Source organism: Melanerpes formicivorus, unplaced genomic scaffold, assembly GCF_026170545.1.
Source record: "Melanerpes formicivorus ecotype bairdi unplaced genomic scaffold, bMelFor1.0.p_v2 SCAF_2, whole genome shotgun sequence".
NCBI lineage: Eukaryota > Metazoa > Chordata > Aves > Piciformes > Picidae > Melanerpes > Melanerpes formicivorus.
Window position 1 is genome coordinate 17595302 of NW_027142354.1, and position 26587 is coordinate 17621888.

The window sequence follows — 26587 nt, forward strand, 5'->3', positions numbered from 1 at the left end:
AATGTTTCCCTATCAATCTTTTGTGATAGAATGATTACACATTCTTAAGAATACCAGAAGTTATATGCTCCAAACTGTATGAAGATGGTATTTTTCAAAGGTCTAAGGGTGACTCAGATTTTAAAACTCTCATTTGCCTCTTCTTTCTTTGGTTTGACTTCTTAAATTAGAATTTTTAATCGCATCAAATTCCAGTCATTTTCAACCAGGCTAGAAAGAATATCAGTTTAATTAGTAAGTATATCAGTCTGATGCTCACCAATCAGTTTCACTCTTCCTGAAGACAGCAATGTGGGATCATCTTTTTTGACATTATTTATTGAGTCATCTACTAGTTCTTTGATATGATCAATTCCTACAACTTGTCCTTTGGGACCAACCTGGAATAAAAATATACAGTTGAATAATTTCTGCTAGTTTGATTTTATAGAATGAGTATTTCTATCTCCTGAGCCCATATCTCTAAAATGAAAACAGAAACAGTAAAGTGATAGTATATGTTCCCAATGTTATTGAAATTACTTCTTGGAATGACACGTCGTGACTGCTAGAAGCAACTGGCAATTGAAGTTTGTCAATACAGTATTACAAATGCTTGTTAAAGTCATCTTTTTTGAGAGATGACTCAGTCAACTTACACTATTAGTGGAGACTTCTCTGAATTTTTAGAAGATAAATTTGATCATGAGTGTTTACATTACCTGCAACAGAAAGTAACAACTTCAAGGACAAAGATTAGAACTAATCTCCTTCTATGCTGAATAAACTTACTTAAAGATTAAGATTACTTCAAGGAAAACAGTAAGTCGTGCATTTTATTCTAGATTAGCTCAAGAGTTCTACTCTTTCAGAAGCAAATGCAGCAGTTAAGTCAGGAATAAATTGCCTTCTACCTACCCTTGCATTCACAAATCTACTTTCACATTCACAGCTCTCTTCCAGAGGAAGAGCAGAACTTTTGAGAGCTCATAACTCACAAAAGATCAATGTATTCTGAGAGGAAAAAAGGCCTACTAAGAAAAACTTCTTTATTACAGATATTTCTTCTAGAATTGTGTCTTTATTCCAGAAAAATTATTCCAGTTTTGGAGAAGAGAGAAAAAAGAATCCAAATCTTAAAATGTGGACATATTTAACAGGATCCAGCTCAAAGAACACTAAGGCAGAGTACGTCCCAGCAGTCCATGTTGTGAAACAGATTTGTCTTTGGACACATTTGAATGCATTGATTATGCTTCTGTATCTTACATTTTAACATAAGACATTTTCATTGTAATACAAGGAAAATTAACAACTGGTTAGCATGGAGAATTTTTTTTTGTTTTATTATGGGGAAGTCCTGTGTTAAAAAACATGCAAAGAGCAGTGTTATTTTGTCCTTTTCAAGGGGAAGACCACCAACCTAACCTTTGAAGGAGTGCAAGACACATGGCAATTTTTCACTATGACAACCACACATCTGGAGGAACACCTGGCAATCGGCTGCAACAGAAGCTAGCAAATGATTCAGTGTACTTCAACAAAGGGTAATGTCACAGAAATGAACGTTTAGTAAAATAGTCACAGCATGAAAGAGCCTGATCTAAAGTCAGAGAACCTCCTACTGCATGCCACAGCCCATTATGCTATTTCCTCAATTACCTCTGTCTCTTATCCTGAAACTTTGAAGTGTGTGCAATCAAGACAACAGCAAAATGGCACAATTTTTGGGATCTCCATGGTGTTTGGAATAAAAAAATCTCTCTCACTCTTTTTATAATTCCAGTACTTACAAGATGAAGTAAGTGAAATTCATTTCATTTGCCAGCAACTTTTAAAAGCAAATAAACTTAAGTTATGTACACTCTATCACAGCAGTTTAACATGAGAAACAAAAGAAAAGCCTTAAAGATGATTTACTAGCCTAAGTCAACATAAAACTTTCCCAGAAGTACCACAAATTAAGTTCTCATCATAGGAGTAAAGATGTTGTGATACCAATATGCTTGTGTCACAAATGAAAGCTATTAATTCTAGACCTCAAGTAGACTGAGGAGCAACATCCACATGATGTAGTAAGCACATCCCCAATTGAATTTGGACAGGAAACCACTTTACCATGATTTCCTGTAATACACTTCTTTCAAGCTTTTGTTACTGTTAAAAAGAGCTGTACAAAGAGTCAGAGCAGTACTTACTGTCTTATATACATCCATTAAAATGGATGAAACAAGATCCATATTGCACAGTAGTAATGCTATCAAACTGAACAAGAGCATTTACCCTATATTTCACAAAACACACTGGTAAGGCATTTCCCACAGCATACCACCAAGGAGGATTCAGAAGAGGAATGTGACAGTCATATGGCAATAAAAAGTGTGATTAAATTCATCAAAACTGGAAAGATATTTCCTTTTTGTAGTAATTGTGACTTCTCTGCAAACGTTTTCAGATTTTCTTTTATAGTTGTTTCCACAGGAAAAAAACTGAACAACCAGAACTTATTACATCTTAATAAAATGTAGTGAAAAAATGCAGAAAACTGACAGAAGTTTCAGCACCTGTAGGACTAGAGCTCTCATGCATGCTATTAGCATTTGATCACTGACTACACAATTACACTAAAAATAATAGGTAGAAAGTTGAACAAGTGACTTCTAAGATCTCCTTTAAACTGCAGTTTAGTTAATCATAGTTGAAATAAGTTATTTATTTTTAATTTTGCAGATAGCATTTAAAAAAGATTAAATGCTTTTCCTAGTGCATTGACCAGTCCTAAACATTTTTATCTAATTCCTAACATAGGAAACCAGAAGTGATCACAGACTCCACGGATCGGTCCTTGAAAACAGAAAACTTAGTAGAAAAAGAACCATATGAGAATTCATCATATGCATCCTCATGTTCCAAATGAACTTCTCAGAAAGAAAAAGGAAAAAAGGTAATTGGCATTTTAATGACAGTCTTTGCTTGTTGCAAAGAAATTACAAATTCTGGAATGGAAAAGGAAGAACTGGTAATAGTCCACAACATAAATTAGTCTCACAGTACTGTAGTTTACAACCATCAAAACCCAATTTTTTGCATCTTTTTCTTCCTAATGTAAGATAGAGTGGAACTACAGAGAATTCCTTACAAACAGGTTAAACAACCTCCAGAGGTTAAGTTATGCAGAGAAGATGCAAAAGGATATAAATTAATATCTAATTTACAAAAGGTTGACTTGATACTTACAGTGATGCTCATGCAATACAGTAACAAGAAAGAAGCTAAATTTAAAGACAATCTACATATACACAATATATTTTCACATGGAAACAGGATTCCTTCAGGTCTCACTAAGCTCTCACCAGAGCTGGAAGACATGACAATTTATCACAATGAGAACATTCATAGCCACACAGGATAATGTAAAAATTGGGCTGGACAAGACAAACACCTTCTTCCTCTAAGCTCTAATGCAACCACTAAAATGTAACTAAAAAAAAAATACTTGCCCTCTAGGAAATATCTTCATCATCACATGATTTACTGGACCCTTTCATCTAACACCAGCTAGGGTGAGAAATGGGCACTAATGATCACCAGGAGAGTAGTAGGAAGGTTGCTTTTCACCCCCACCCTAACTTCAGTTGAGAGTTATGCTGCAGTTCAAGCAGTTCTGATGCTCAAGTGATGAAGTATCTCACCATTCGTGAAAAACATGCTGTAAGGATTCCACTTCCAGATCCTACATCAAGTGCTTTGGCTCCTTCACGTAGCTGATCCGACAGAAGTTCAAGGGCATATGCATGCTGAGAAAAGAACACAGGGACAGAAAATGCCAAAATATTTTAAGTGTCTGGTTTACCCACTGCATGTTCCTTTCTTCAGTGATTTTCAGCAGTACACTGAGGATTCATCTAAAATATTTCAGAATTATTTCCGATTACAAAAAAAACAGCGGGGTTTAACTACATGATATAATCATTGTTACTTCATTGACTTCAACAAATTGTGTGTGGCTTAGTTTTTTCCTTTTAGTATATATAGATTTAAACTTATCTGACCATTTGAGATTCTAGCACACACTCTATTTATGTACAGTTATTGAGAAAGACACCATAAATCAATTTAATCCTCTTCAGGACTGGTAGCTCTTACTGTTCCAGCAGCATATGGCCCATAAAGAATTCATCTGATTATGATGTCACGCACATTGAGCAAGCTGGGGCAGAGATAAACTAGGAAGACAGCAGCTCTGGAGAATCAATGAAAGTGGCTATTAAAACTACCTCCTGTACCACCTGCACACTTGCTGAATCAAAGAGCAGTAAAGAGAAGCTCATATATGAAATGTAGTAGTCTACTGACACACTGCCCAGGTTTTGGGCCAAGTACATAAACTAAGCTTAAGCCACACACTAAAAAAAACACTTTGTTCTTTAATATTTCAGACATAGCCATTACCACACTCCTACAGCTTAGTTCATCACACAAGGGAAATAATTACAATATTTATGGTTAACATTTGCTTAGAGGATGCATTCCCTTTTTGCTTAAAGACTTCATATGCTACTAGTCCTAAGCAGAGGATAATTAAAAGGTGAGTAAAAATTTTGAAAAAGCTACTAATATCTATTTTGTCCCTTAGCTAGAGTAGTTCTTTCTCTGATTTTCCTTGAATAAAATGGTTAACATTTCCATATGATTTTTTTTAGATTAGTAAATTAATTCTAACACAACTCGGTGGTTTTTAGTCAAGAGAAGTGGACTTTTTGCTGTGTTTTGGCATTTTCCAAACATCGAAAGAACAAAATATATGCATCTATTCACCCTTCATCTCATAAACACAGAAAAAGTATGTCTGTACTACATCTATGTACAGAAATCCTCTCTCAACGCTAATTCCTAAGAACTTAGACTCAAATCACTTGGCAAAAAACTTACACCTCAGTACATTGACATGCCTATATAAATGTGTATATATATGCACACGCAGACACACACACATACATATATATATATAGGAGGTTTTGTTTGTGGTGTTTGTGGCTGTGTTTGGATTTTTTTTCCCTGTTCAAAGAATTAAAGGCATTACAGCTGTACCATACCATAGAAATCACTGTTATCCGCTCCTGAATTCTGGTATTTTTATAAACTATAGAGTAAGAGTAATTCAAGTTGGAAAGGGTCTCTGGAAATTGTGGTCTAACCCTCTTTCACCATAGGGGCAATTTAAATTAGGCTACCAAGAGCCCTGTCCAGTCAGTTTCTTTGTGTATCAAAGAACAGAATTTTCACAATCTGCAAAAGCTGTTCTAGTGCTTTTCTACGCTCTGTGCACCCTTTTCTTCATTCTAGAAACAAATCACTATTTCAGGTGATGCCTTTTTTTGTGTGTGTGTACTACACCACATCTTTGCACTGGGCATCTCGAAGAACAGTGTGGCTTAACCTTCTCTATGCCCTCCCACTAGGCAGTTCACAACAGCATCACTGCAATCAACTGTTGAGCAAATTTGCTACAGTAAATATTTTACTTCAGAAGCATTTTGGTGTTTATGAAACCACCTATACTCATCACATAAGTTTAAAGCCTACCATATGTGGAGCACTGATTGTTGCTTGGAAACCTGCAAAACAAGAGAACGAAAGAACACACTGAGCATTGTACAGACAACTTTACAAACTGTACTACCCTCACTAAAATGCAATACCTTCATTGTCACCTTCACTCAGAGCACTACAGCACCCCCCAATACACGCACATACACCCTGCAAAGGTTACACTAGCACTCTAGAAGTATCATAGTATCATTCAGGGTTGGAAGGGACCACAAGAAGTGAGCAAAGGTGCTTTATCTGAAAGCTATGCCGTGTCAATTTGGGGGTCGGGGGGAAGTTTCTATATTGAATTCAGAAGAGTAATGTACCACAGAATAACAATGCTTTTTTCACTAAGACCCTATGTTAAAACCTGAATTGTTAGTTTGATATGGTGGAGAACACAGAACTTCTGGAGGTGATAACCTCATCTGTTTTCCAAACAGCACAAACCCATGAGGAAACACAGGGGAACAGCTTCTATAATTGTTTCTGTGAATATCTATAAGCTTTTTGAGTATATATGCATCTTAAAAGATTTTTGAATTTTCATATACAGCCAATAAAATCCCAATACAATTCATAATTCTCACCACCCACTACTACATATTCAAGAATTTTCCTATACAAATACTAAAATCCTATTATACTTCATAGTTCTCACCATCCACAATTAATGGGGAAAAAAAATTAGGGCATTTGCACAATTTGTTCTCCTGCCTTTGAAAGATAAAACTGGGCTCTGGATGGGAAGCAATTGTCCTAAATACTTGGTCTATCAGGAGATCTTCCCATGTAAAGCCTATTTTCATACTTAAAAAAAAAAAAATTTAAAAAATCTCATCTAAAGTTTTAAGAAACTCATAAACTTCAGCTGAATCATTTCTATTAAAAAAAAATGTTTCTGCTAACCTGGATACAAATGATTTTTAAGTATTCAAAAATCAGTTGCACCACCACAAATTACTGTAGTTTTAAAAAATAAGTACATATTTACACATTAATATTGACTAAAGAATAGCTTCCTACTTGCTATACCCAAGTATGCCAATTGCATTCCACAACACAATTAAAAGGTAGCAAATAAACTACTAAAGCACAAACAAGCCTTCAAATTGAAAAACATACAAATTATATGTCCTATGAGGACAGACTGAAGGAGTTGGGGCTGTTCAGTACAGGAAGGCTGGGGAAGGACTTCTCAGGATCTCAGGTAGTGATAGGACTAGGGGGAATGGAATGAAGCTGGAGGTGGGGAGATTCAGGCTGGATGTGAGGAGGAGGTTCTTCACCATGAGAGTGGTGAAACCCTGGAATGGGTTGTCCAGGGAGGTGGTTGGGGCCCGGTCCCTGGAGGTGTTTAAGACCAGGCTGGATGAGGCTCTGGGCAGCCTGATCTAGTGTGGGGTATCCCGGCCCATGGCAGGGGGGTTGGGAGTAGATGATCCTTGTGGTCCCTTCCAACCCTGAATGATACTATGATATTCACAACCTTAACATATATATGACAAAGATAGTCACAATTATGTAAATTAGAACAACTCTCAACCATTTTTACAAGATTGTAATAATTTTTTCTTACCTATAGACTGCGGAGAATCCATATAAGGGTTGTATTTTGCATAGTGACAACGGTCTGTAGCCAACATGACTTCAAATACCTTGTCTGATTTGATTATTCCATTTTCTATGAATAAACAAATAAATAAAGTATATTATTTCTATTCTGTAATGCATAAGTATGTGAATTATATTAATGTATTCCTAATATTCATAATCACACTACCTTATCCTCCCTGACACTGTAATCTTCATCATGCTAGAATGTAAGCTGTGGTCCATAGATCAAACATCACTTAAGAGAGTGAACTTTCAAGACGACTTTCTCAGCAGTTACAGATGCTTTTCAGAAACAGCAGGGACCATTTGCAAAGATCTATCCTCTAGAAAGCCTAGCTTCATGTACACCTTTGATATTTCTGAAAATGTAGTCAAGTAAAAAACTGATACTACTGTACATGTCAAACGAGATATACTTATTTCTAAAAGCTATGTAATTATTGTGGATCTATTGAAAATAATACACAAAAGGGGGTTAGAAATGTCAGGCTGCAGCATCTTTGTTCACCATTGTATTTTCAAGATCTGTTTCTCTTTTGTGTTGCAAAACAAAAAAAAAAAAACCTTTTGTAAAGATACTCCTAAAGAATCAGAATTCTTATGCTGCGGCAGAATGAAGCCCAAAAGTTTTAACATTAAACACTTTGAATCTTTGTTCACCTTTTCAAAATGAAATGTAAATGCACAGGCATGTAAAAACATCAGAAGGACTGTGCAGTGCAGCCAATTTATTGCAATTTTATAGAATATTTTTGTTTAAGTTCTAAAGAGATGTTTGAGTAACAAAACACTTTAGAAAGCAAATGGAAGAAATGAATCACTTCCATTAAAAGACAGTATGAACTACAAATAAATGGAATTTCAGCAGTAGCTGATTCATTGAACTACTTACTTTAAATAAGGAAGATTTATTTGGAAAATTATATTTAAAAGGAGAAAATATGATAATTTGAGTACCTCTAAAATCTATTGCAAAATACAGTTAAATAAAAATCAAATTAAGGAGCTTTTATAAGACTGTCCTGACTGAGTCACACCAGTGATTTTTAAAGTACTACCAATACTTAGGCACCTGTGCCTAGGCCTGGGCTAACTTCTGCAGAGGCTTCCTTGACTGTTTACAGTATGCTCCCAACTACATTTACCAGTTATAGGACTTCCTTTTGTTTCTTTTCTGTTGTGGGGGGTTGGGGTTTTTTGGTTTGTTTTGTTCCCTCCTGCCCCTCCTTTTCTTCTTACCTACTACCTATGTCCCAAATTTAGTTATCCTATAAAAGAGAAGACTGAATTCAGAGAGCAAAGTAAACCTCTGAAACATTTTGGGTTTTTGGTCTGAAGACAAAGTATCAAATAGAACTGCAAAAGGAATATACCACAAAATTATTAAGGAAAAGAACAACTCTTTTAAAATACACTCTTTTTTAGAATTATTTCTAAAACATTCTTCTTGCTAGAGTTATTCTAGCATAGATGCACCTCACAGAGTACACATATTACACTTATCCTGTACTTTGACTTCATTTAGAACTTCAAACTCTACTTCCAGATAGTGGAAACTCTTCATTTCAATGCAAGTCTTTCAATCCAAGACAGCAAACATTTGTTAACACTTCCTAAGCTTATTTACCGACCAAGACCAAAATTGTACCCCAGAAGAAAACAAACAAATCAATCCATTAACAGACCAGAACTGACAAAGTAAGATAAGGTAACAAAACAAAACAAACAAAACCCCCAAACCAACCAAACAAATCTATTTCCCCTGACCACTTCAAATTCATTGTATATCAGTTCTGTGAATAAGGTAGAGTGGGATAAAATAAAAATTAATGTTAGATTCTCAATAGGTATCACCAAGAGGTTCATATCACTAAATTAAACATACTTTAAAAAAAGAGAGGCAGGAGAATAATCAGAGCTGACTATAACAGCACTGAAGAGATCAAGGTTTGGGGAGTAGAAGGGAGATCAAAAAGTAGCAGCTCAGAAGTACCCAAGAAAGAGCTAAAAATAGCAATTTAGTCCTTGAAATTGTGTATTGTGCAGATAGATGCCTGCATTCTAGAAGTTACAGGTAGCCATTTGCTCTTTCCTTTTATGTCTTGGCGGGGGGCGGGAAACAAATATGCAGAAAATATACAGATCAAGCTTCAAGCTGGAAAAAGCAACTTCAGGGCCCTGTAAGGCTGAGAACCTCCTGTAGCTTTCAGAGCTTCCTCTAGTTTTCCCTCTATACAGTTGTAACAGCAGGCTTCTTCCAAAATTCTTTCACACCATCCATGATCCACTTTCCCTTTTTACAAAGCTCCATGCCTGACAATTCTCTCATCTACTCCCATCATCCTTCTACTTAAAAAAGTACCAGTAAGTAAATTCTATTCTGCCTCCATTCTATTACTTGCATCCATTCTTCTCCCAATCTGTTTAACCAAAGTATGCTTTCCAATTTTTTTTCCTCCCCAAATCAGTGTTCTTTATCAGAGACTGTGGATGTCTACGCAAAACTGTCATGGTTTAGAGTGAGACAGATTGATCTTTTACCTCTTCCGAAAGGGGCAAAAGGAAAATCATTCACACAAAGGAATGGATAGTATTGGGAAATTTAAATGGAAATGTTATTTACAACTACATACAACAGTACAAAGCATAGTAAAGCATATAAAATACACCAAAATCTATAGTCTGGGCTTGATACAGAAGCTCATTAAGCCAAAGCTTCACAGAAACCTCTCTCTAAACCAAGCTAACAAACCCAAGCTTTCATGCCCCCTCCCTACCAAGCCTCTCTACCCTCCATACCACACCATTGTGACGCAGCACAAAATTCATCTAGGCAACTCCAGGCCCCAATTAGGCATCTCCAGGCCTTACTGGCAGCACTGCCAAGGTTGACACCAGACCTCACTTCCCCGCCAAGAGAGATAAGAGCCTGGGCATCCTTCCCAGGAGGAGAGAGGGAGGGAAAAGGGAAGAAAATGGACTTTGCAGCTAGTTTATAGGGATGCAGGACTTACAGGTATGAAATACATCTTCCAGTCCACCTCCTGGACACTGACCCTTCTGGAGCTCTGTAAGATTTTGGTTTTTAAAGGCACCCACAGCCTCAAACTGCCACAAAAACAAAGCATGGAACTTCATTTCAGCCAAAGTACGTATAACTTTATCAAGTATGATGCTTACACTGACAAGCAACTGACCAATAAAAACTGAAAACAGTAGCTATAATATTCTACAAATACTGAACATTCAAGATGCTCTCATAGTATCATAGTATTAGTCAGGGTTGGAAGGGATCACAAGGATCATCTACTTCCAACCCCCCTGCCATGGGCAGGGACACCCCACACTAGATCAGGCTGGACAGAGCCTCATCCAGCCTGGGCTTAAACACCTCCAGGAACGGGGCCTCAACCACCTCCCTGGACAACCCATTCCAGGGCTTCACCACTCTCATGGTGAAGAACCTCCTCCTCACATCCAGCCTGAATCTCCCCACCTCCAGCTTCATTCCATTCCCCCTAGTCCTATCACTACCTGAGATCCTGAGAAGTCAGGAAACACAGCAAACACAAGGTTTGCTGTTGAACTGGTTTTGATTAGTGTCGTCTTCTTCATCAGCAACAACGAAGTTAAGCAAGTTACTCATACTCAGAGTCCCCAGAAGGAGAATCTGGATCTTGTGTCTCAATCATGTACTTCAATTACTGAATAATGCTCCCTCTTCATAAAAAAATACACCCTCTCTCTAAGAAGGTGGAATTACAGAGCATCACACTATCACCCCATAGACTGTTTTTCAAACTGACGACAACAAAATTTAGGTGGGAAATAATAAAAGCAATCAAGCCCTAAACATTGAAGTCAATATTGACTTTGTAGTAGTTTTTTTTTTCTGTTGATAACAAAAACAGTTTTTCTCAGTCTCATGGTTGAATACAGAGAAACACAACAACAGCAAGGTACTGAACTCCAATTAAAGTCCTTTCCTTCCTGCAGTAGGATGACCAACTGACAGGATCTCAGTTCTGTCTGGAACAAACCTCTATCACATTCTGAATTAAGTCCAGAAAGCAAGTAAATGCCATTAAAAACAAGAGTCAATAATAAAAATTTATATTTCAAAGATGATATTCTGATTTCATGCCACCTCTAAGTGCCAAAAAAAACAAACAATGGGACAATAATCAGTAATTTATTAATAAATGCCAATGCAAAACATTTTCTGAATTTTTAAAAGGAAGCTGCATATTGCAGAGAAATAGTTCACAATTAAATATATATAGGTTGATTACCCTTTCCAATGATAACATGCATGGAAGACTCTACTCAAGGAGATTGCTGAATTGAAGACCAGTAATCAATACTGCAAGCAATTCGAATATGAAGTTATGAAGTGTTTACAAGCAAAAGCTAATATACAAACACACCAACTTCAACTTTAAATCAAAAGTAAACTCTGTTTATTAGAGTGATATCAACAAAACTCCTAAGCTGCAACAGCCTGAAACTGAAAAGTAAGCACTTAAGACTGGAGTGAGCACAGCCTGCAGAGTTCAAGTTTTCTGTGCAGAGACTGCGGCAATGACAACTTGACATAATTGGAGCATGGTTTGAAAACTCTCCCCCTTCTGCTTCTTTTCTACAAATAACACCATGAAAACAGGAAGAGTCCACAGTGCAGTCTTTGGATTTGAAGGTAGAAATATACCATTGTTGAATGTAACCTGGGAAACTGGGCTGTCAGCGAGCATGGAAAAAAGAGCTTAAGTCTGAAAAGTCTCCATGGATTTGCAACAAGTAAAGAACCTAACTTTTTATTTAGCAAATGCATTACTGAAGTGCTTATTTTTCAAAGAACTGCCTACACCACTGATGGTATCCTGACTGTTGATCACACAAGTTTCCAACAAAACTGTAAAATACTATCAGTCAACATTTACAGCAATACTAGCTTCCAGATTGGAAAAAAGATGTCTCATTGCACTATGATAAAATCCATCACATAAGCTTTCTATACAAACTATAAACAGCTACTCAAAGATCTCCTGTTGCTGCCTTTACATAAATAAAATGCTCAGGCATTTACTGTGGGACTATTTCAGCACCCACATAGTTCAGTTTCTCTCCAGATTACTTTCCCCATTACCACAGCAGAGTGCTTCACTTATTAAGACAAATAAGACTTCAGCTAAACAGTGATATTTTTAAATCATACAGAGGTCTTAAACCACAATGCATACACATCCAACTTGAACAGATTAAAATTACTCAAGCAACAACTAAGTTTCAAAATGTCTCTGACCCATACAAAAGAAGGAACTGACAAACCTGGTGGCCTTCTATGACAACGTCACAACATTAATAGATGAAGGTCAAGCAACTGACACCATTTACCTTGACCTGAGCAAAGCCTTAGACACTGTCCCACACCACATCCTGGTCTCCAGGCTGGTGCAGCACGGGTTTGATGGATGAACCACTCAGTGGATGAAGAATTGTCTTGATGGTCGCACCCAAAGAGCGGCTGTCAATGGACCCATGTCCCAGTGGAGGCCAGTGAGAAGTAGAGTTCAGGGATGGGTACTGGGACCAGTCTTGTTTAACATCTTTGTTGGTGACATGGACAGTGGCACTGAGCGCACCCTCAGCAGGTTTGCTGATGACAGCAAGCTCTGCAGTGTAGCAGACTCCCTGGAGGGAAGGGATCCCATCCAGAGGGACCTTGACAGGCTGGAGAGGTGGGCCCATGACAACCTCATGAGGTTCAAGTGCAAGGTCATGCATCTGGGTTGGGGCAGCCCCAGGCACTGATATAGGCTGGGCAGGGACTGGCTTGAGAGCAGCCCTGAAGGAAAGGACCTGGAGGTGCTGGTGGATGAAAAGCTCAACATGAGCCAGCAGTGTGCATTTGCAGCCCGGAAAGCCAACCACATCCTGGGCTGCACCAAGAGAAGCATAGCCAGCAGGTTGAGGGAGGTGATTCTCCCCCTTTACTCCACTCTAGTGAGACACCACCTGGAGTACTATGTCCAGTTCTGGAGCCCCTCTTACAGGAAGGACCTGGACATGCTGGAACACATCCACAGAAGGGCCACGAGGATGATTAAGAGGGATGAAGCACCTCTCCTATGAGGGCAGACTGAGGGAGTTGGGGCTGTTCAGTCTGGAGAAGAGAAGGCTCCGAGAAGACCTTATTGTGGCCTTCCAGTATTTGAAGGCGGCCTACAAGAAAGCTGGTGAAGGGCTTTTTAGGGTGTCAGGTAGTGATAGGACAAGGGGAGTTAAAAAAAGAACAACCTAGAGATAGGTAGATTCAAATTGGATGTTAGGAAGAAGTTCTTCATCATGAGGGTGGTTGAGACACTGGAACAGGGAGGTGATGGAAGTCCCATCCCTGGAGGTTTTTAAGGCCAGGCTGGATACGGCTCTGGGCAACCTGTTCAAGTGTGAGGGGTCCCTGCCCATGGCAAAGGGGCTGGAACTAGATGATTATTGAGGTCCCTTTCAACCCTAACAATTCTATGATTCTAACTAGCAAGTTTCAAGAGTAAAGTCTGAATAAGAAGTTATGGATTAGCATATAAAGATCCAATAAAGAACACTGGCCCTAAAACGCACAAAGCTCTTTGTTCAAAAGAAAGCAAAACTAGGTGTTTGCAAACAACTGTTTTTTAACTGCTAATACATGCAAGCCTCTTGTGCTTTGCTGATAATTGATAATTGAGTGTCTGCCTCAACCATTCAGCTGCGTGTCTGTTATCGCTGTGACTTGGATTCATAATAATACATTATTCAAACAGAATGTTGCATACAGTTAACTGAAAATAATCACCTGAGAGTCTGTCATTCACATATGTAAGAACAGAAAGACTGAGGAAAGCACAAGTCCATCAGACATAGTCTTAGAGTCCAGAAATTAAACACAATCATCAAACCCCATGAAAATCCCAAAGAGGTAAAATAAATTAAAAAACCCAAACAAAAACAACCCCCCAAAAAACCAAACACCAACAAAACAAAATGAACAAATACACATGCAAAAAAAACCATTTATCTAGCATCTAAATTCTACCTCAAAACACAGAGGTAAAAGCCACATAGAAACCAAAAGCTAAGTTCAACACAACTAGTATACATCCTCAAGATTCAGTTGAATAGGACTTGACCTTCTATTTTATGGGGTTACTCCTTCCCTACTTAATAACAATCACATTCAAAAACAGCCCATCAATTTTGGTATCATAGATAAGAGTTCTCTATTAATTTTGACAGATGTGAAAGTTTGCAAGATAACATATTTAGACATATTTAGCTTTATTACTATTTCATAGTATCATAGTATCAGTCAGGGTTGGAAGGGACCACAAGGATCATTTAGTTCCAACCCCCCTGCCATGGGTAGGGACACCCCACACTACATCAGGCTGCCCAGAGCCTCATCCAGCCTGCTCTTAAACACCTCTAGGGACGGGGCCCAAACCACCTCCCTGGACAACCCATTCCAGGGCTTCACCGCTCTCATGGTGAAGAACCTCCTCTTCACATCCAGCCTGAATCTCCCCACCTCCAGCTTCATTCCATTCCCCCTAGTCCTATCACTACCTGAGATCCTGAGAAGTCCTTCCCCAGCCTTCCTGTAGGCCCCCTTCAGATCCTGGAAGGCCACAATTAGGTCACCTCGGAGCTTCCTCTTCTGCAGACTGAACAGCCCCAGCTCCTTCAGTCTGTCCTCATAGGAGAGGTGCTCCAGCCCTCTGATCATCCTCGTGGCTCTGGACACGTTCCAGCACCTCCATATCCCTCTTGTAATAGGGGCTCCAGAACCAGACGCAGTACTCCAGGTGGGTCTCACATTCATACTGTACATTCATACTGTACATTCATACTGTACATCAATGTTGCAAACGTTAGTACTATTTTTATTGCTCTAGGAGAAGAGGAAGCCATGCTTGCTCTTTCCTCATAGTCCTACAGTGCATGTCCTCATAGTCCTACAGTGCGTATCTTAATCACAAAAAAATCATACAAATCTGTATCAGCAGCTGAGTGAAGAAACTTCTGGGAGTGTATGAAAGAAGAAAATTACCTTAATGTTGGGTTCAGCCTGCAAAATCAGAACTGGACATTCCAATAAACTTCAACACCTGTATACAGAGAAGGGCAACTTCACCTCCAAGCACATCTTGATCTCTCTGCATTTGAGAGGGCTGAACTTCACTTACAAGTCACATGGAATGCCAAAACTGAAGAGCTGAACACAAAGCAGCAACAACCATCAGTAGTAACTAAAAACTGTTAGACAGATTAAGATAAACTTAGATGCACAGGACAGATGGATAAGGTACTCTCCTCACATCAAGACTTACAGCAAGACTATTTCAACAGCTTTAGCAGATCTTTAAAGGAAGGTAGATGCTGAACGTATTACACATTATTGAGCAGATTCCATGTAACAACTTTGCTGATCTGTTTTCAGAAATCCAATGCTGTCAAGAGCAGCAGACCAACCCCACAATCAGTCTGTAATGATGAAGGTGGTTTCATTAAATCAGGCATTATTACAATGCAAAAGCTGAGGAAAATCAAAAGATCAGCAAAACGTGATCCCAGCTCTTAGGACAAAATGACACAAAGCTGCCATACTAGCAGAAATAAGAAAGACTTCCTAAAGTTGTATTTGTTTGACCATCTCTTTTGGATTTAAACTTTGCAAGCCTTTAAAACTATTTTGGGATCAAGTCCAATGTTTCAGCATTCAATTTCTCAGAAGTCAATCAGTCCAGAAGAGATGTAATTCCAAAACTTTACTTATCTCAAGCTCTGAAAGCACTTAGTCTTTTGGCCATCATTTGCTAGTTTAAATTAAAAACAAACAAGTGTTACAGTGACACTAACAAACATGACTACATGACTTCAGAGAAACAAACATTCAAAAAAACATGAACATTCTGCATTTCTTTCCAAGCTTACTAACAGCTCTTAGTGACCTCCTGATGCTGCAAGATGAAAGAACCAGTAGCATTAAAAAAAAAAAGCTTGGGAGTTGCACTGAAGCTAAACCACCTGAGATTCCATCATTTTAACTCCAAAGCAACTGTAATCACTGGTAAGGGACAAATTTGCAAACTTGTTTCCATTTCACAACAGATTATTAGGCAGCTTCAGGCAGCCACATAAAACTGTATGATGCTATTAAACTCAGAAAGTAACTAAATAAATATTTCTTCAATCAACCATAAGAACTAAATATTTTTACACTAAAATGACTGATTATAAAGTGTTGTGATATAAATAAGCATCCAAAACCATGCTCTTCCCCCTCCTCCCCCCTGAATGACTAAGGACTTGGACTTCATTGCACTGAATTCTACAGTTGTTGTAAGAAAGAAAGAATGGGTATGTTTTTAACATTATATTGACACCTTGTCTAACATTTAAGGGGGGGAAAATGCCAGTAACAAAGAACCACTTAAGAACATAAGCATAATTTATACACACCTGAAATGTGATTAACCTCATTGGAGGCTGGGGATGGAAAGCCATGCTGTGGCAAAGACAGACTCATAGATTCATGGAATGGTTTGGGTTGGACCCCTGGCCATGGCTTCTCTGGGCAACCTATTCCAGCGTCTCACCACCCTCACTGTCAATTTCCCCTCTTCCAGCTTCAATCCATTCCTTCATTCTATCACTACAAGCTCTTGTAAGAAGTCCCTCCCCAATTTTCTTGTAGCCTCCTTCATATACTGGAATGGCACTCTTAGGTCTCCCTGGAGTGGAGACACAAGGGTTATGGATGGGTCCAAAACCATGGAAGCATTTGAGGATGGTCAGGTAGGAATTAGGGCTTCTCCCCACAAAGGAGTAGTGGGACAAGTAGCCCAATTGAAGTGCATCTACACTAACACACATTGGCAACAAACAGGAGGAGCTGGAAGCTGACGTGCACCATCTCCTCTGAGCCTCCTCTTTGCCAGGCTAAGCGACCCCAGCTCCCTCAGCCTCTCCTCATAGGGTTAGTGCTCCAAACCCCTCACCAGCTTTGCTGCCCTTCTCTGGACACATTCCAGCAACTCAACATCCTTCCTAAACTGAGGGGCCCAGAACTGGACACAGGACTCAAGGTGTGGCCTACCCAGTGCTGAGTACAGGGGCAGAATGACCTCCATGCTCCTGCTGGCCACACTGTTCCTGATACAGGCCAGGATGCCACTGGCCTTCTTGGATGCCTGGGCACACTGCTGGCTCATGTTCAGCCTACTATTAACCAGTACCCCCAGGTCCCTCTCTGCCTGGCTGCTCTTCAGCCACTCTGACCCCAGCCTGTAGCACTGCATGGGATTGCTGTGGCCAATGTGCAGAACCCGGCACTTGGATGTGTTCAATCTCATGCCGTTGGACTCTGTCCATCTGTCCAGCCTGGCAAGGTCCCTCTGCACAACTCTCCTACCCTCTAACAGATCAACACCTGCTCCCAGCTTGGTGTCATCTGCAAACTTACTGATGACTGTCTCAATCCCCTCATCCAGATCATCGATAAAGATGTTAAAGAGCAAGGGGCTCAGCACTGATCCCTGGGGGACATCACTAGTGACTGGCTGCCAGCTGGATGTGGCACCATTCACCACCACTCTCTGGGCTTGGCCCTTCAGCCAATATTCCCATGTTATGAAATCAGAGGCACAAATAAGGCCAAAATATCAACAGCTAGACTATTTATTTCACAAATAAAGTGGATGGATCAGAAGGAGAGGGAGAGAGAGCATAGAGGGGGGAGAGAGAGAGCATAGAGGGGGGAGAGAGAGAGCATAGAGGGGGGAGAGAGAGAGCATAGAGGGGGGAGAGAGAGAGCATAGAGGGGGGAGAGAGAGAGCATAGAGGGGGGAGAGAGAGAGCATAGAGGGGGGAGAGAGAGAGCATAGAGGGGGGAGAGAGAGAGCATAGAGGGGGGAGAGAGAGAGCATAGAGGGGGGAGAGAGAGAGCATAGAGGGGGGAGAGAGAGAGCATAGAGGGGGGAGAGAGAGAGCATAGAGGGGGGAGAGAGAGAGCATAGAGGGGGGAGAGAGAGAGCATAGAGGGGGGAGAGAGAGAGCATAGAGGGGGGAGAGAGAGAGCATAGAGGGGGGAGAGAGAGAGCATAGAGGGGGGAGAGAGAGAGCATAGAGGGGGGAGAGAGAGAGCATAGAGGGGGGAGAGAGAGAGCATAGAGGGGGGAGAGAGAGAGCATAGAGGGGGGAGAGAGAGAGCATAGAGGGGAGAGAGAGAGAGCATAGAGGGGGGAGAGAGAGAGCATAGAGGGGGAGAGAGAGGAGGAAAGGAATTATATTACCACACCCCTCACCCCCCAAGACAGTTTGGGTCTGTGAGGAAGGGTGCTGCAGCTTTGGAAGGGCGCTGCAGCTTTGGCATGGAGGAGAGGTCATTCTTGTTGGCTATGATGTCCTCTGAGCAGCCTCTTCAGCTCCATGAGTTGCAGCAGGCAGAACTCAGGACGCAGAGAGAAGGTTCCTCTTGGTCCGCTTCTTCCAGGCTACATGGTGACATCTCTGTCATTTTTTTCCTCTCCTGGTATTCTCTCCATTTTTCTTCAGAGCAGCATTGCCTTGGTCTTTTCCTTCTCACATTCTCCTTCTCAGCGGCACTGTCCAGGTCTTTACCTTCTCTTGTGTTTTCCTTCACCTAAGCCTCAGATCTTTTATACAGTTTTTAGGTATGAGTCCAGGTGGTGAGTATGCATATTGCAGAGAGTTATCACTAGCAGTAGCCTCTGCCCCTTATTTCCAGGACAGCTGCAGTCTAGTGAGCAGTCTTTATCTATGCAACTTCCAGAAAGTCCTTCCAGTGGCATCTGCCCAAGACACATCAGTTATTGTCTGGGCAAGAACCAAAGGTGATTTTCTCTTTGTTGAGTCACATCAAGAGAGACAAGACTTAGTCTCTCACAGATGGCTACAAACCCTTTGGAAGGAATATGCAAAGAAGAAGAGGCCGAGGTGATCATCTGTGTTAGGGAGTTTACGAATGTCTAGAACCTAATGATAGGGACAACAGAATTGAGTGTTTATGGCTAAGAATAAGGAAGAAGGCCAGCAAGGCAGATAGTATGGTTATGCCTTCCTATTCATGGCCATTCTCAAATAAATTTATCCTTAGCAATCAGAAACCTGAAACAAAGGTGCAGATTCATTATATGTAAGCCTTCACCACAATGAAACTTGCCAAGACATCATTTTTGAATACTTAGCATCTAAATAATATCACGCTTGGAGAAGTATCTTTAGCGTGTCTACCAACAGAATTCTGAAAGCTTGACAATATACCAATTTGAAATATTATTCACACTGAAAAATTAGGAATCTGGGCTCAAGTAAGGAACAAAATTATACAGAATTTGTGGTATCGCATAAATTACTGTTGCTAACTTTTGTGACACAAGTTTATTAGAGGAGGAAGAGAAAAAAGTGTAGCAGGATCGAGACCAGAGATGGTTAACAACATTACACAGCTCTGTGGCCACAGTCAAACCACCTTTGCTTGCACCTGGGAACATGGATTCAAAATCATGTATATGTGGTTGCAACACCATTAGCACAGCATGATCAGAGCAATAAACAAAGAAAAACTGTCATACAGCAGCCTACTGTATTGATTCATGGAAAGAAAGAGAGGTGCGATAAAGGAATTTTATTAACTTAGATGGACTGTAAATTGAACGGTGACAAATTTTTCAGTTCTCCAGATGGGGATGAAAAGCTGATTTCCAAGGTGTTTGCATGTAAAATAACATGACTTGGCAAGAGCTCAAGTATTGAAAGGCAGAAGGAGCCAAGAGTGAGATAAGAGGCCAGTGGGTAACGGAAGATAGAGGGAGGAAAAATTATACAAATTTAGAATCCAAAGATCTTCAACCAAGCAAGATAACAGTAAATACGTCACTAGTTTTCCAGTCTTCTCCTGATTTCTCAGGATCCCTATACAGGAGGTTAATATCACAAATAAACTACAGTCGGAGTTACATATTTAAACACAGTCAATTATTTCTATGTTTAGCATGATTTCTAACTCTACAGTAACCTGCACATCATTTCCTAGAAGTGCCACCTGCTAGAAGATCTTCATTTAATGTTTTTAGGGGGAAAGTCTGCAAGTTTGAAGGCATGCGTTCAAGTCTTTTCAGTTAGGAAGAAGCAAAGATCGAAATAATTACTCTATAAAGGTGAAGAGTTGGGAGTTTTTTTAATAGTTTCAATGGTGGAAGAATCATAGATACAGAGACAATAAAGCATTTCAAAATTAGTAGTTTCAAGAATCGCTAGAAAACAAAGCAGCCGAACACCTTGTGGAAACAGCACATTCAAGGACAGCATTTTTGTTGTGAAAAGACTGACTTTTAAGCAAATTTATTTTATGTATGTGAGAATTGTGAATCTATGATGCCTCAAATTAACAGTACAAGAGTATGTTCCCAATGCAACAAATAACTAATAATCATAATAACAAAAGTCATGCAACATTCTTCAAAAACTTGTGCCTAAGTATGCACTGAGAAATATGCAGAGTTCCAGCACCCTCTTCATTAGTTCCCCTTTTAAGACATGAAAGCAAAGATAAGGCTTGTAAAGAATACTTGCCTAGATCTGCATGCAAATACATAAAAGCACCTACCACTACTCTAATATCTAATAATCATTCTCATTAGAGAAAAGTTCATTCTATAGTTAAGGCAACAGTAAAGCAACCAAATGTTAATCTGGTTTTACAAAGTTAAAGTCTTTTATTCAAGAAAATAAAAGCATTAGAAACTGTCAGTATCAACTTACAATGAATAATGCTTATAGTTGTTTCAAGTAAAAAGAATAGGTACCCCTCAGGACTTTTCTATTTATGTTTTCATTTGGAAGCAAAAGCAGTTTAAGAAACTCCCATTCTTCTCAGCCCACTCATACACACATAGTTCACTGCTTCTCTAACCATAATAGTACATCTCACAGATACTGAGAAGTTTAAACCTCAATGTTTCACAAGGAGAATAATGTGAAAGCAACTTAGACATACAACACAGCCTCCCCCACAAGCAGTTCCATAAGCACAGTCAAGAGAAGAGCTGTGGTGTAAGGGCACCAGCAACCTCTCAACAAGGCTCTGCTGAAGAAGAAAACATACCATGTTTTGCTACAATGAGCAATATTTCCTAAATTATATATATATACACACCAAATTATACACTCAGTTACGAAGTTACACAGAGGATAAACACTCAGGCAACATCAAATTACCCTCACCTTCCTTGCATTCTTACTTCTATCATAAGACCCCACGCAGTGCTACAGGCTGGGGTTGGAGTGGCTGGAGAGCTGCCAAACAGAAAGGGACCTGGGGGTACTGATTGACAGCTGGCTGAACATGAGCCAGCAGTGTGCCCAGACAGCCAAGAAGGCCAATGGCATCCTGGTCTGCATCAAGAATAGTGTGACCAGCTGGAGCAAGGAAGTCATTGTGCTCCTGTACTCAGCACTGGGTAGGCCACACCTTGAGTACTGTGTCCAGTTCTGGGCCCCTCAATTTAAGAAGGACATTGAGACTCTTGAACATGTCCAGAGAAGGGCAACAAGGATGGTGAGGGGCCTCAAGCACAAGCCCTATGAGGAGAGGCTGAAGGAGCTGGGATTGTTTAGGCTGGAGAAGAGGAGACTCAGGGGAGACCATATGGCTGTCTACAACTACCTGAAGGGTGGTTGTAGCCAGGAAGGGGTTGGTCTCTTCTCCCAGGCAACCAGCACCAGGACAAGAGGACACAGTCTCAAGCTGCACCAGGGGAGGTTTAGGCTCAAGGTGAGGAGAAAGTTCTTCACAGAGAGAGTGATTGCCCATTGGAATGTGCTGTTCAGGGAAGTGGTGGAGACACCATCCCTGGAGGTGTTCAAGACGGGACTGGACATGGCACTTGGTGCCATGGTCTAGCAGTCATGAGGTCTGCAGTGACAGGTTGGACTTGATGATCTTTGAGGTCTTTTCCAACCTTCTTAATTCTGTGATCCTATGACTGCTAGAAATTATATGCTGCTTAGCTGGCTTTAGAGTTTAAAAAAAAAAGAATTTAAAAATTGGGGATCTACTACTCAAAAGAGATCCTCTAGAACATTATAGTTTTTCTATGACAAATTATTTTGCTTTAAAAAAAAAAAGAAAGAATTAGATATTATAGAAAATAGTACTTTATTCTAAACCTGTTCCAAACTTCAGCAATAAGGCATCACCTTAACTGGAGAACACTTATTTCAAAGTCACAGTCTTAGACATGCAGTAACTCCACGACGTAAGCCCTACATTGTCACAGGAGTCTCACTGAGGTAAACACCACAATCTTGCCGCAAGACCAAAAGCCTTTATGCCTCCACAACATTTTATTTCCATTCCACTATTTAACACCACTCGAAATACTTTGGCATACATATGCAAAACACAGAGGGGGAAATTACAGACTCCAATTCCCCATACTACTATTGATGCATAGTAAGTATACTAGGGTTTAGCTTTTTCATTATCATTGTTACTGCAAAGCCCTAAACAGTTTCCATGTGCTGAAAAACATTGTCATTGTTTTCTTCAACAAAGAAATCAGTTTTGCCTTCAGGTTCTCAGAGCCATAGACAATTCTGGTAATAATTACTTTCTGGATACATTTTTGGAGCTTGACATTCATTTTTACATGAAAAAGTATTCCCCTGCTGTGTAAGGGAACAGACTTCCACTAAAACAGTATTTCCAGCCCTTGCAGTTGCAAACCAAAACAAAACACGCTGCAATTCTCATAACTAGACAAGCTGTTATCTATGTGTTAAACAGTTTTTACAGCGAAACTGGAAGTCACTCAAGCAAGTATTACTCTATTGGATGAGACAGTTCTCAGAAGAGCGGCAAAAAGCTGGGAAAGACCACGTAACATAAACTGACTGGAGATTAAAGCAAGGATGATTCTGCTATGTATTCAAAATGATACCATTATTTGTTTGGCTGCTTTATCTGTGGTCTTGCAGCATCACTAAGACAGGAAACAAATGCCACAATGCAGGCTCTGACTCTGCATTTTTTTACATTTAGGACATGGACTTGAGGAGAGAATGGGATAGACCAAGAGTAAAGAAAAGACACACTACAAGTGCACCCAACAAGGCTTAATCCGAGGCTAATATGAAAAACAGAAGCTCTGAATAGAGAGGGTATTATCAACCTGTACTGTCAGCCTGGATCGCATGTAAATGGACTCTGCAGACTTCAGGATGTATTGAAGATTATCAGGGAAGTGCAAACGCCAAACACCTTCCACATTCAGCACGGGGACAGCACAAATCTTTGGTAAGGACACAAAATGGTATGTCCGGGGCTGTCACCGTAAAGCTCGGCGACAGCAAGAGTCTGCAACTTCGACAGCTCCTCTCCTGTCTCACAGGTCCCAACCCACCGCTTCGAAAGGAGCGGCTCGAGACTAGGGCTAAATGCGAACATTTCGGACCTCACGAGCAGATTGCTGCCACAAGCCCATTTCACCCTGCGAATACAACTATGGCCTCTTCGGCGCGTCTCCCAAAGCCGGGCAGGTGCCACCGCGTTTAGCCCGGGCCTGGAGGACCGAAGGACGGCCGCTGTGCGCCCGCCGACACCGTCGCTCCCCTGACCGCCCTGCGAGGGGCCTCAGGACGCCGCTGCCCACCGCCCGCAAGGCGTGCTGACCCGGCAGAAAGGACGCCGAGCTCGGCGCGTGTGGAGGATCACAGGCCATTCGGAGCTGCCGCCACGGCCGAGGACGACGAGGCGGGAACGGAGGGGAGGAGGCGGCTGTCTGACAACAGCCACAGCTGCCGCACAGCGCTTCCCCTTCGGGACCGCCATCGGGACCGCCATACAGCACCGCCCCTCCCGCCGCATCTCCTCCCGCAACAACAGCCCGGGCCCGCCCTGCACCAGCGGCCGCCGCCCTCCGCCTAGCTGCGGGACGGCGGAGGCGCTCGCCGCGCCCCTCCCGGGAGGCACCCGTACGGACACTCAGACACACACCCCCCGGCTGGGCGCCGCCTTCGCCTCCTCCCCCCGCCGGCGCCGCTCCTTGACAGTTGGCGGCTGGGCGGGCGCCGCGGGAATGCGAAGTGCGTGCGGCCGGTAACGGACACCCCGCGGCCGAGGCGAAAGGGACCCCGCCCGCCCACAACCCCAGCCCAGGACTCACTGCGGAGGTTGTGGATGAGCTCAGAGTGGCTGGCGCCTCCCGATTTCCAGGCCATCGCTAGACACACTCTACGGAGCAGGTACAGAGCCGCCTTCAGCACCGCGACTGCGCACAGCAGCTTCCCCAGGAAGGACACAACCTCCAGCGCCGACACAGGCACCGCCTCCTCGCCTCCTCCTCCCCTCCCTGCCGCCGCCGCTGCGGCTGCCGCGCGCCCGTCGAGGGGAGGGGCCACGCGCCCACCGCCCCGCGCGCCCGACATTCTCCAGCCGCTGCCGCCGCCGCCTCCGCTCCGCCGGCCCGCGCTGGGCCCTGCGCATGCGCGCCCACCACCCCCCGACCTAGCGCGTGGGGTGATCCCCACGCGGGCGGGGGACTGAGGGAGCTAATCTGCCGCTGCCTGTCAGGGACCGGTCCTCTCCCGTCCCGCCGATGTCTAGAGGCCGCGGACGGAGAGGTGCGTGATCAGAGTGCCGCTCTGCTGCTCCAGCAGCACGCCTGGGGAAACCGGCCTCGCCCCCCACCCTCTCGCAGTCTCACTGTGAACACCCGCTAACAACTCGAGCACTTAACGTTGCAGTGAGTCGCGGCCACTCGCACAGCGCTGGGGGTGCGGAGATGCCGCTGGACGCACGCGGGGTGGCGGAGCACACAGGCGGCCCGGGCCCCGGTGCCGGTAGCCCGAGCCTGCCCCATAACTGCAGCCTGTTGCACCAGTCGTGCGGCTCAGCGGATGCTCCCGGTTCGCGGGTTTGGTTGCAGGGCTCGCGACGCTGATGTCGCATTGGCTGTGAGGGCTTGGCCCAGCCTTCGCTCCAGAAGTAGCGGGGCTGCGAGAATCAGTTCGGGACAGATCTGTGGGTGCGGGTTTGAAAGGAGCTCCGTTAATGAATGAGCTAACGAAAGAAGCACCTCCCCACTCCCTCCACCTCTGGTGACTTTAACCAGTTTCGTGTAATAAGACGGCACATGCTGCGTACGGAAGAAGCGGTGAGCCTGTATCAGGCTCCGACCTGTCGGTCACGGAGGCACCACCAGACCCTGCAAAGGCCCAGCGCGCGCGCTCCGCCACGCTTGCGACGGAGCCAATTATCGCCATTCCGCGGCGCGTTGTTTTGCATGGGACGTGCCTATTGGTTGCGGCCAGCCCGCGCGGGCCAGGCCTACGTGTTGGAAGTTCCTATTGGTCACCTGGCACTGGTGCGTCTGCGTCCGTGCCGCTTTTGCGCCTTCGGCGGAGAGTCGCCCCCAAGGCGGCAGTCGCGGCAAGGGAGGGTGAGGTGATAGTGGTGTGCCAGGGGGAAGAAATGTGACTGAAGACCTGGAAAACAACACAAAAAATGGGGAGAGAAGGAAAGTTATGACAGTTGACACCTGCGCATATGGCTAAGCGGTGCCAGAGTACCTGCGATCTACCCATAGCATCTCCTGGTGCGATGCCATGGTGGGATAAAGTGACAAAATAATGTTCCTTTTCAAAGTTGTCTAGGTCACAAAGTGAGTAACCCAGACCTTAATAAATGCCAGACTGATGCTTGTGGTATGGTATTTTCTCTGTCCCAGCGTGGGTACACGATGAATTAGCAATCTTAAGAGAGAAGCAGCATGTCCGGTTCCTCCTGTAGCATAGCATAGAAAAACCATAGAATTAACTTCCTAGAGTCACGAGATATTTCTGGGTACTCCTAAATTTCTTAATTTTGCCATCAATAATAATTTTTCACCTGCTATGTGTCTCTATCGTTTTTAAGTGAAAGCAAATTCCATTATTGCGGACAATTTTGGGGAAGCTGCCAGTGCTGTGATTTTAATTTGTGCCCCCTTCTGGTCCCTGCGAATGAGCACTGCAATTTTACAATGCTTCTTTTCTTAACAAGGTGCAGCAGCACAGGTATGTCATCTACTTGATACCAGACAGCATTGTTTTCAGTTCTTTGCTTTTGAAACAGAACAGTGACATGTAACTATGACTAGGTGGGCCTTATTAATAGTACATTGTATGAACATTAGAAAAAATAAAAGTATCATCCAGCAGATACAATGTAAAACATTCTACTGTTTCTTAAAAACATTCTTGATACAACAACACATAACCTAACATACCACAACAGGAGACACAGTTTTTTGTGTGAGAACCCATCCTGGGAGGGATAAGCCTGTTCAGCTCCATACAA

The 26587-nt window shown here is 42.2% G+C and overlaps 1 protein-coding gene across 3 annotated transcripts in view; it reads right to left on the minus strand.

Annotated features, from left to right (window-relative positions):
* The window catches only part of PCMT1 (protein-L-isoaspartate (D-aspartate) O-methyltransferase), a 39409-nt gene extending 14717 nt beyond the window's left edge, over positions 1 to 24692 (minus strand). For all 3 annotated transcript variants that reach the window (XM_068152052.1, XM_068152034.1, XM_068152042.1), the window contains exons 1-5: positions 24414 to 24692; positions 7151 to 7255; positions 5566 to 5597; positions 3672 to 3776; positions 260 to 380 (exon numbers count right to left, since the gene is read on the minus strand). In XM_068152052.1, the coding sequence (XP_068008153.1) occupies positions 260 to 380; positions 3672 to 3776; positions 5566 to 5597; positions 7151 to 7255; positions 24414 to 24675 (625 nt within the window). In that variant the 5' untranslated portion in view covers positions 24676 to 24692. The remainder of the gene's footprint in view (positions 1 to 259; positions 381 to 3671; positions 3777 to 5565; positions 5598 to 7150; positions 7256 to 24413) is intronic.
* Positions 24693 to 26587: the final 1895 nt, after the last annotated feature.